Source organism: Symphalangus syndactylus, chromosome 5, assembly GCF_028878055.3.
Source record: "Symphalangus syndactylus isolate Jambi chromosome 5, NHGRI_mSymSyn1-v2.1_pri, whole genome shotgun sequence".
In the NCBI taxonomy this organism is placed as follows: Eukaryota; Metazoa; Chordata; class Mammalia; order Primates; family Hylobatidae; genus Symphalangus; species Symphalangus syndactylus.
The window spans coordinates 135,056,018-135,068,359 of NC_072427.2; the positions used below are offsets into that span (position 1 = coordinate 135,056,018).

Here is a 12,342-nt window from a genome sequence, read left to right on the forward strand (position 1 = left end):
TGCTGATGCATCCTAATTTACATTACTTGCTCTAATTATCTTAACTACCACCCTTGCTTCCACTTTATTTTGAATATTTAGATAAGATAGATAGATAGATAATTACCAAAAGAAATATTACTCTAATTACATAGGGAGAAACTTCTCCCGGCTTCCTTCTCCTTAATCCATATCTACACCTGAGAATAGTTAAGTTTAATTTCACAATAATACTTAAGGCACTATATTGCTATAGTATCACCCACTAGGTTCTCGAAAAATAGAGGTAATGTTTTATTACCAGGGCATAGTACAGTTCCTGGTACTACTTGTTGAATAAATAAAGGAATGAAATATTATAATTCTTTGAACTCTCCCAGTTTAGACCATATAATATTAAAATTAATATTTACTATTTGGCTCATAAAAAATGGATGTTTGTAAACTTTTGTTGGTTTCTCCCTGCTAAAAAGTAAAAACCTAATTCTCTTCCACTTGTTATGTGCTCAAGACATATATGTTAACTTTAATAGGAGTTTTAGAAAAATAATTTATCTAATTTTAGTGCAAAAGAAAGCCAACTCCAGATGAGTTGGGTATGTTTTATTATTTTGGAATACTCATTCTTCCTTTTCATTGAGATTAACAACTCCAAATTGACAATGAATGTAAAATACTTACCAGTCACATTTTTGGTAATATTTTTTCCTTGATTGGTCAAATTAGCTGTTTGATTCTTTTCATCATTTGTTTCCAGCACATGCAAAGACAGTGAAGCTTTTCTTTCTTTTTGTGGTTTATTTGGAGTTTGGGGCAAGAAAAAGAATGGTATGGAAGAAATAATGGAGAATAGTCCAGACACAAGGAAATTAAGCCACCAAGCTCCAACCCATCGAGAATCAGTAGGAGTTATCCTGACAGTGCCTAGAATAAATAATTAAAGAAGCCAGTCAAAAATCATTTTGAAATACAATAGGTTCAGGGAAATAATGGTATGAAGAAAGTAAACTACATTTCCTCAATTCCAAGACATGATTTTTTTCTTTTAATTTTTTGTCATCTCTGAGACTAGGATCAGTCTAACATTTGATGACATAATGCAACAGATACTGTCTAGGAATCAGTCATGATATCGTTGTCATTGCCTGAGCTTGTGTGCACTTGATGGCTTTTCTGATTACATGACTGGACAATTTCTATCACTGGACATTTAAGCTTGCAGACCATTTAGTAACTACCTGTGGAAGAACTATGACGTCTCATTGTTGTCTGAAAACGTCTATTGGCACAAGCTAATAAAATCCAGAAAGGGTCAGCAATGAAATTTTAGCAGTTTGCAAGAAATTCACTGAGTCAATAAAGGGGCTTCCCACCGTGCCTGAAATAAGCATTTCCAACTGTCTTGACAGCCCAGAAGATAAGAAAATACAGTGAAAATATGAGTTTAAAAGTAACCCTGAAGAGTTAGACTCTAAATGTTAAGGATAATTTAACCATTTTATTTCAATCATATTTTTCTTTAAATCATGAATAAGAGTATTATGTAAATGCTATATCTCAAGTGTAAATGCACTCTTTTAACAGGTATAAAATAATCTAAGTAATAAAAAAGCCAATATGAGTTATCAGCAAGATAGCATAATAGGAAGGACTGGATCCTTTTTTCTTTCAACAATATTTTATTCAACAATAATACACCGATCAATTCCATTAGTGGAAAATCCAGAAACTAGTTGACAGGCCATTGTACCCCAGGAAAGTGCAATATTAGCTACATTGACATTTTTAAGAAAATTGGAGACACCTCTTTACTGTTCCTCTCCTCATTATAATACCATGCATTCAAGAGGAACTAGGTATTTGCAAGTGCATAAGAACACTTGCAATAGCTCTATTCCCTGGCTCAACATAGACTGAATGTAAGAAAACCGCATCTCCAGCTTATCCCTGTGGAGAGACAGAGTGAGACTGCGCATCCAAAATTGTAACTTTTCAGGTGCTACCCTTGCGACTGTCTTCTATATCACCTATCTTAAGTGTTGACAGGACCCAGCATATACTAGACCTTTGGAGGCTACAGAAAACAAAGAAGGCAGCTTGAACTAGTATGTAAGCATTCCCATCGCTCCTGGCCCATAGCTTAGGGCAGAGTGACCAAGTTAAAAAAAATTAGAAACAAAAACTTAACTCCAGCTTCTCTATGGGGAGGGAATTATTTCGACCACAATCCTAACATTTCATCTTTTCTGTGTCCAACTCCAGCAGCTGGTCACTGTCTTGCCTATCTTGGGGCTAGGCATATGCTTACTTCCAATGGGCTACAAAGAACACAAAAATGGTGGCTTAAATTAGCACATGAGCACTTGCTACAGTTCCTCCCTGCTCCCAGATCTATGCAGAGTGAGGAGGTAAAAAAGAAAACAAAAACAAGCAAACAAACAAACAAACAAAAAACAAAGAAAACACCTCAGTTTTCAAATTCTCCTTGGGAAGGCAAAAAATTGGATAGCATGTGAAATATTCAAAATTTTCTGGGAGTTGACCAAGTGATGGGCTTCTCTGTCCACTGTCTAAAAGTGCTCATGAGACCCTGCATACTCTGGATTCTGGAAGTTCCTAAGAAAAAGATAGCAGTTTAAAAAGGAATCAAAATTTGAGAGGCCCACAGATGCTCTGCTTGGGTTGAATGAAGAAAGTTTTCTCCTATACAATACCAGTCCATGAAGACTTGGAGGCTGATATGGTTTGGGTATTTTTCCTGTTCAAATCTCAGGCTGAAATGTAATATCCAATGTTGGAGGTAGGGCCTGGTGGGAGGTGTTTGGGTCATGGGGGTTGATCCTTCATTGCTTGGTGTTGTCCTTGCAATAGTGAATGAGTTCTCAAGAGAAAATTTGATTGCTTAAAAAGTGTGTGGCACCTTGCCTCCCTCTTGCTCTTTCTCTCAACATGTGATGTGCCTGCTCCTGCTTTAACTTCTGCCAGGAGTAAAAGCTCCTTGAGGTCTCCTCAGAATCTGAGAGAATGCCAGTGCCATGCTTGTACAGCTTGCAGAATCATGAGCCAATTAAACCTCTTTACTTGATAAATTAGCCAGTCTCACGCATTCTCGTATAAGAATGCCAGAATGGCCTAACACAGAAAATTGTTACCGAGAAGTGGGACATTGCTATAAGGATACCTGAAAATGTGGACTTGACTTTGGAACTAAGTAATGAGCAGAGCTTACAAGAGTTTGGGGGACTCAGAAGAAGATAAGAAGATGAAGGAAAGTTTAAAACTTCGTGGAAACTGGATAAATGATAATGACCAAAATGCAGATTGCGACATGGACAATGAAGTTCATGCTGACAAGGTCTCAAATGGAAATGACAGTTATTGGGAGCTGGAGCAAAAGTCACTCTTGTTATGCCTTAGCAAAGTACTTGGCTGCATTGTGTTCATACTCTAGGGGATCTGTGGAAGTTTGAACTAAAGAGTGATGACTTGGCCGGGCACGGTGGCTCATGCCTGTAATCCCAGCACTTTGGGAGGCCGAGGTGGGTGGATCACAAGGTCAGGAGATCGAGACCATCCTGGCTAACACAGTGAAACCCCATTTCTACAAAAAATACAAAAAATTTAGCCAGGCATTGTGGCAGGCACCTGTAGTCCCAGCCACTCGGGAGGCTGGGGCAGGAGAATGGTGTGAACCTGGGAGGTGGAGCTTGTAGTGAGCTGAGATCGCGCCACTGTACTCCAGCCTGGGCCACAGAGTGAAACTCTGTCTCCAAAAAAAAAAAAAAAAAAAAAAGAATGATGACTTAGAACATCTGATGGAAGAAATTTCTAAGAAGTAAAGCATTAAGGATATAGGTTGGCTACTTCTAATATGCAATGCTCAGATATGAGAGCAAAGAAATGACCTAAAGTTGAAAGTTATATTCAAAGGGAAAGCAGAGCATAAAAGTTTGGAAAATTTGCAACCTAACTATTTGTCAAAGAAAGAAAAAGAGTTTAAGTAAAAAACTGTCTCAAGTTGCAAAAAGGACATTATAAAATGATTTTTTAAGTTAATTCACCAGGAATATACTACCCAATATATTCACCCAATCTCAAAGACCCCAAAGCTATAAAGCAAAAATGGACAGAACTGAAAAGAGATATATAGAGAAATACAATACAATCATCTCTTGGTATCTGTGAACAATGGTTCTAGGACTCCCTATGGATACCAAAATCCAAAGATGCTCCAGTCCCTTATATAAAATAGTGTATTACAGTTAGCCCTCCATAGTAGGCTGACTTCATAATATCTCACTTTCAATTATAAATAGAATGACTAGAGAGAAAATCAATGAGGAAACAGAGGACTTCAACAACATTATAGACCAACTGAACGTAACAGACACATAGAGAATACTTCACTCAATAAAAACAGAATGTATATTCTTTTCAAATAGAAATGGAACATTTTCTAAGATAGACCACATGTTACATCATGCCACAGGGTCTCGATAAATTTAACTTAAAATCATACCAATTATCTTTTCTAACTACAATGGAATAAAACTGGAAATTAGTATCAAAAAGAAAAGCAGAAAATTTTAAAAATATAGATACTAACAAACTTTTCAATAATTAAATTGTCAAAGAAATCAAAAGGGAAATTAGAAAATATTGAGATACGAAGAGAATCAAAAACAAAACATTCTAAAATGTGAGATGCAGCAAGGACAGTAGTAAGAGGGAAGTGTTCAGTAATAAATATCTACATTTGTAGGGTAAATTTCATTTCCATAGCCAAAAAACAGAGGTTATTTCTCTAATTTATGGTCACTAGCAGCATCTGGCATTGTTTGCTCTCAATGCACACTGATAAATATCACATAATTATGCTAGTAAAAAGTAAAGAATTATCTTAAACTAACAACTTATTTTACACCTCACAAAATTATAAAAACAAACTAAGGCCAAAGTTAGCAGAAGAAAAAAAAGATTAGAGAAGAAATAAATAAAATAAAGAATATGGAAAAAAAACCATTAGAAAAAATATCGACAGAACTAAGTGTTGATCTTTTTGAAAGATAGGCAAAATTGACAAACTTTAAACTAGACTAAGCAAAAGAGAAAAGACTCAAACAAACAAAATAAGAGCTGAATGTGGAGACATTTAATTGATGCTAGAAAAATAAAACAATCATAAGAGATTACTATGAGAAATTATACATCAAAAATTAGATAAGAAAGAAAAAATACATTCCTGGAGACATAAAACACATAAAATATAGAAAATATAAAGAGATTTACAACCAGTAAAAATATTGAATTAATAATCAAATACCTCTTAACAAAAAACTTAGGACCAGATGGCTTTACTGGTGCATGTTACTACATAGCTAAAGAAAATATTAATGGCAATCCATTCCGATCTCTTGCCAAAAATTGAAGAGAAGAGAACATCTTCAAACTAATTTAATGAGGCCAGCATTATTCTTATACCAAAGCCAGACAAAGACACCAAAAGGAAGAAAACTACAAACCAATATATCTGATGAAGACAGAGGAAAAAATCCTCAAACAATACTAGTGAACCAAATTTAATAGCATATAAAAAGGATACTACACTATATTCAAGGGGGATTTATACCTGAAATGCTAAGTTTAACAAATATCACCAAGTATAATGTAACACATTAACAAAAAAGGACAAAATCTACATGATCATATATGCAGATGTTAAATAGCATTTGATAAAATCCAACAATGTTTTGTGATAAAAACTTTCAACAAGCTAGGAATAGATAAAAATTGCCTCAACAAAATGAAGTGCATATTTAAAAAGCCCACAGCTAGCATTAAATTCAAGAGTGAGAGGGTGGAGCCAGGATGGCAGAATAGGAACAGCTCTGGTCTACAGCTCCCAGCCTGAGCCACACAGAAGATGGGTGATTTCTGCATTTCTGTTTGAGGTACCGGTTTCATCTCACTAGGGAGTGCCAAACAGTGGGTGCAGGACAGTCGGTGAAGCGCACTGTGCACAAGCCGAAGCAGGGCAAGACATTGCCTCACTCGGGAAGCACAAGGGGTCAGGGAGTTCCCTTTCCTGGTCAAAGAAAGGGGTAACAGATGGCACCTGGAAAATCGGGTCAGTCCCACTCTAATACTGCGCTTTTCCAATGGGCCTGGAAAACGGCACACTAGGAGATTGTGTCCCGCACCTGGCTCGGAGGGTCCTATGCCCACGGAGTCTCGCTGATTGCTAGCACAGCAGTCTGAGATCAAGCTGCAAGGCGGCAGCCAGGCTGGGGGAGGGGCGCCCGCCATTGCCCAGGCTTGCTTAGGTAAACAAAGCAGCCAGGAAGCTCGAACTGGGTGGAGCCCACCACAGCTCAAGGAGGCCTGCCTGCCTCTGTAGGCTCCACCTCTGGGGGCAGGGCACAACAAACAAAAATTCAGCAGGAACCTCTGCAGACTTAAATGTCCCTGTCTGACCGACAGCTTTGAAGAGAGTAGTGGTTCTCCCAGCACGCAGCTGGAGATCTGAGAACGGACAGACTGCCTCCTAAAGTGGGTCCCTCACCCCTGAGCAGCCTAACTGGGACGAACCCCCCAGTAGGGACAGACTGACACCTCATTTGGCCAGGTACTCCTCTGAGACAAAACTTCCAGAGGAACTATCAGACAGCTGAATTTGTGGTCTCATGAAAATCCGCTGTTCTGCAGCCACCACTGCTGACACCCAGCCAAACAGGGTCTGGAGTGGACCTCTAGTAAACTCCAACAGACCTGCAGCTGAGGGTCCTGTCTGGTAGAAGGAAAACTAACAAACAGAAAGGACATCCACACCAAAAACCCATCTGTACATCACCATCATCAAAGACCAAAAGTAGATAAAACCACAAAGATGGGGAAAAAACAGAGCAGAAAAACTGGAAACTCTAAAAAGCAGAGCACCTCTCCTCCTCCAAAGGAACGCAGTTCCTCAACAGCAACGGCACAAAGCTGGACGGAGGATGACTTTGACGAGTTGAGAGAAGAAGGCTTCCGACGATCAAACTACTCCGAGCTACGGGAGGAAATTCAAAACAATAGCAAAGAAGTTAAAAACTTTGAAAAAAAATTAGACGAATGGATAACTAGAATAACCAATGGAGAGAAGGGCTTAAAGGAGCTGATGGAGCTGAAAGCCAAGTATTGAGAACTATGCAAAGATTGCAGAAGCCTCAGTAGCAGATGCGATCAACTGAAAGAAAGGGTATCAGTGATGGAAGATGAAATGAATGAAATGAAGCGAGAAGGGAAGTTTAGAGAAAAAAGAATAAAAAGAAATGAACAAAGCCTCCAAGAAATTTGGGACTATGTGAAAAGACCAAACCTACGTCTGATTGGTGTACCTGAAAATGACGGGGAGAATGGAACCAAGTTGGAAAACAATCTGCAAGATATTATCCAGGAGAACTTCCCCAATCTAGCAAGGCAGGCCAACATTCAGATGCAGGAAATACAGAGAACGCCACAAAGATACTCCTCGAGAAGAGCAACTCCAAGACACATAATTGTCAGATTCACCAAAGTTGAAATGAAGGAAAAAATGTTAACAGCAGCCAGACAGAAAGGTCGGGTTACCCACAAAGGGAAGCCCATCAGACTAACAGCTGATCTCTTGGCAGAAACTCTACAAGCCAGAAGAGAGTGGGGGCTGATATTCAACATTCTTAAAGAAAAGAATTTTCAACCCAGAATTTCATATCCAGCCAAACTAAGCTTCATAAGTGAAGGAGAAATAAAATACTTTACAGACAAGCAAACGCTGAGTGATTTTGTCACCACCAGGCCTGCCCTAAAAGAGCTCCTGAAGGAAGCACTAAACATGGAAAGGTACAACCGGTACCAGCTGCTGCAAAAACATGCCAAATTGTAAAGACCATCAAAGCTAGGAAGAAACTGCAGCAACTAACGAGCAAAATAACCAACTGACGTCATAATGACAGGATCAGATTCACACATAACAATATTAACTTCAAATGTAAATGGGCTAAATGCTCCAATTAAAAGACACAGACTGGCAAACTGGATAAGGAGTCAGAACCCATCAGTGTGCTGTATTCAGGAATCCCATCTCACGTGCAGAGACACACATAGACTCAAAATAAAGGGATGGAGGAAGATCTATCAAGCAAATGGAAAACAAAAAAAGGCAGGGGTTGCAATCCTAGTCTCTGATAAAATAGACTTTAAACCAACAGAGATCAAAAGAGACAAAGAAGGCCATTACATAATGGAAAAGGGATCAATTCAACAAGAAGAGCTAACAAAATATATATGCACCCAATACAGGAGCACCCAGATTCATAAAGCAAGTCCTGAGTGACCTACAAAGGGACTTAAACTCCCACACAATAATAATGGGAGATTTTAACACCCCACTGTCAACATTAGACAGATCAACGAGACAGAAAGTTAACAAGGATATCCAGGAATTGAACTCAGCTCTGCACCAAGCAGACCTAATAGACATCTACAGAACTCTCCACCCCAAATCAACAGAATATACATTTTTTTCAGCACCACACCACACCTATTCCAAAATTGACCACATAGTTGGAAGTAAAGCTCTCCTCAGCAAATGTAAAAGAACAGAAATTATAACAAACTGTCTCTCAGACCATAGCGCAATCAAACTAGAACTCAGAATTAAGAAACTCACTCAAAACCGCTCAACTACATGGAAACTGAACAACCTGCTCCTGAATGACTATTGGGTACATAATGAAATGAAGGCAGAAATAAAGATGTTCTTTGAAACCAATGAGAACAAAGACACAACATACCAGAATCTCTGGGACACATTCAAAGCAGTGTGTAGAGGGAAATTTATAGCACTAAATGCCCACAAGAGAAAGCAGGAAAGATCCAAAATTGACACCATAACATCACAATTAAAAGAACTAGAAAAGCAAGAGCAAACACATTCAAAAGCTAGCAGAAGGCTAGAAATAACTAAAATCAGAGCAGAACTGAAGGAAATGGAGACACAAAAAACCATTCAAAAAATTAATGAATCCAGGAGCTGGTTTTTTGAAAAGATCAACAAAATTGATAGACCACTAGCAAGACTAATAAAGAAGAAAAGAGAGAAGAATCAAATAGATGCAATAAAAAATGAAAAAGGGGATATCACCACCGATCCCACAGAAATACAATCTACCATCAGAGAATACTGCAAACACCTCTATGCAAATAAACTAGAAAATCTAGAAGAAATGGATAAATTCCTCGACAAATACACCCTCCCAAGACTAACCCAGGAAGAAGGTGAATCTCTGAATAGACCAATAACAGGTTCTGAAATTGTGGCAATAATCAATAGCTTACCAACCAAAAAGAGTCCAGGACCTGATGGATTCACAGCTGAATTCTACCAGAGGTACAAGGAGGAACTGGTACCATTCCATCTGAAACTATTCCGATCGATAGAAAAAGACGGAATCCTCCCTAACACATTTTATGAAGCCAGCATCGTCCTGATACCAAAGCCCGGCAGAGACATAACCAAAAAAGAGAATTTCAGACCAATATCCTTGATGAACATTGATGCAAAAATCCTCAAAAAAATACTGGCAAACCGAATCCAGCAGCACATCAAAAAGCTTATACACCATGATCAAGTGGGCTTCATCCCTGGGATGCAAGGCTGGTTCAACATATGCAAATCAATAAATGTAATCCAGCATATAAACAGAACCAAAGACAAAAACCACATGACTATCTCAATAGATGCAGAAAAGGCCTTTGACAAAATTCAACAGCCCTTCATGCTAAAAACTCTCAATAAATTAGGTATTGATGGGATATATCTCAAAATAATAAGAACTATCTATGACAAACCCACAGCCAATATCATACTGAATGGGCAAAAACTGGAAGCATTTCCTTTGAAAACTGGCACAAGACAGGGATGCCCTCTCTCACCACTCCTATTCAACATAGTGCTGGAAGTTCTGGCCAGAGCAATCAGGCAGGAGAAGGAAATAACAGGTATTCAATTAGGAAAAGAGGAAGTCAAATTGTCCCTGTTTGCAGATGACATGATTGTATATCTAGAAAACCCCATTATCTCAGCCCAAAATCTCCTTAAGCTGATTAGCAACTTCAGCAAAGTCTCAGCATACAAAATCAATGTACAAAAATCACAAGCATTCTTGAACACCAATCACAGACAAACAGAGAGCCAAATCATGAGTGAACTCCCATTCACAATTGCTTCAAAGAGAATAAAATACCTAGGAATCCAACTTACAAGGGATATGAAGGACTTCTTCAAGGAGAACTACAAACCACTACTCAATGAAATAAAAGAGGATACAAACAAATGGAAGAACTTTCCATGCTCATGGGTTGGAAGAATCAATGGCCATACTGCCCAAGGTAATTTATAGATTCAATGTCATCCCCATCAAGCTACCAATGACTTTCTTCACAGAATTGGAAAAAACTACTTTAAAGTTCATATGGAACCAAAAAAGAGCCTGCATCGCCAAGTCAATCCTAAGCCAAAAGAACAAAGCTGGAGGCATCACACTACCTGACTTGAAACTATACTGCAAGGCTACAGTAACCAAAACAGCATGGTACTGGTACCACAACAGAGACATAGATCAATGGAACAGAACAGAGTCCTCAGAAATGATGCCGAATATCTACAACTATCTGATCTTTGACAAACCTGACAAAAACAAGAAATGGGGAAAGGATTCCCTATTTAATAAATGGTGCTGGGAAAACTGGCTAGCCATATGTAGAAAGCTGAAACTGGATACCTTCCTTACACCTTAGACAAAAATTAATTCAAGATGGATTAAAGACTTAAATATTAGACCTAAAACCATTAAAATCCTACAAGAAAACCTAGGCAATACCATTCAGGACATAGGCATGGGGAAGGACTTCATGTCTAAAACACCAAAAGCAATGGCAACAAAAGCCAAAATTGACAAATGGGATCTAATTAAACTAAAGAGCTTCTGCACAGCAAAAGAAACTACCATCAGAGTGAACAGGCAACCTACAGAATGGGAGAAAATTTTTGCAACCTACTCATCTGACAAAGGGCTAATATCCAGAATCTACAATGAACTCAAACAAATTTACAAGAAAAAAACAAACAACCCCATCAAAAAGTGGGCAGAGGACATGAACAGACACTTCTCAAAAGAAGACATTTATGCAGCCAAAAAACACATGAAGAAATGCTCCTCATCACTGGCCATCAGAGAAATGCAAATCAAAACCACAGTGAGATACCATCTCACACCAGTTAGAATGGCCATCATTAAAAAATCAGGAAACAACAGGTGCTGGAGAGGATGTGGAGAAATAGGAACACTTTTACACTGTTGGTGGGACTGTAAACTAGTTCAACCATTGTGGAAGTCAGTGTGGCGATTCCTCAGGGATCTAGAACTAGAAATACCATTTGACCCAGCCATCCCATTACTGGGTATATACCCAAAGGACTATAAATCATGCTGCTATAAAGACACATGCACACGTATGTTTATTGCGGCACTATTCACAATAGCAAAGAGTTGGAACCAACCCAAATGTCCAACAACGATAGACTGGATTAAGAAAATGTGGCACATATACACCATGGAATACTATGCAGCCATAAAAAATGATGAGTTCGTGTCCTTTGTAGGGACATGGATGAAACTGGAAACCATCATTCTCAGTAAACTATCGCAAGGACAAAAAACCAAACACCGCATGTTCTCACTCATAGGTGGGAATTGAACAATGAGAACTCATGGACACAGGAAGGGGAACATCACGCTCCGGGGACTGTTGTGGGGTGGGGGGAGTGGGGAGGGACAGCATTAGGAGATACACCTAATGCTAAATGACGAGTTAATGGGTGCAGCAAAACAACATGGCACATGGATACGTATGTAACAAACCTGCACATTGTGCACATGTACCCTAAAACCTAAAGCATAATAATAAAAAATTAAAAATAAATAAATAAATAAATAAATTCAAGAGTGAAAAACTGAAAGCTTTCAGGAACAAAGGAAGAATGGCCATTCTCATCACTTCTATTCAACGTAGTCCTGCCATTTTATGCCAGAGCAATTAACCAAGAAAAAGAAATAATAGACATTCAAACTTGAAAGAAAGAAGTAAAATTGCCTGTACTTGCAGATGGCATGATTTTGTATATAGAAAACCCTAAAGATGACACACACACACACACACACACACCTGTTAGAATTGAATAAACACATTCTGCAAAGTTGCAGGATACAAAATAATTATAAGATATTACTTATATTTCTATGAGTTAACCAAGTACTATTTGAAAAGACATTAGGAAAGCAA

At 38.4% G+C, this 12,342-nt stretch overlaps 1 protein-coding gene across 1 annotated transcript in view; it reads right to left on the reverse strand.

Annotated features, from left to right (window-relative positions):
- The window catches only part of SLCO1B1 (solute carrier organic anion transporter family member 1B1), a 101,652-nt gene that overhangs the window by 38,346 nt on the left and 50,964 nt on the right, over positions 1–12,342 (reverse strand). The window contains exon 8 of the mRNA XM_055280433.2: positions 661–903. Coding sequence (XP_055136408.2) covers positions 661–903 — 243 coding nt within the window. The remainder of the gene's footprint in view (positions 1–660; positions 904–12,342) is intronic.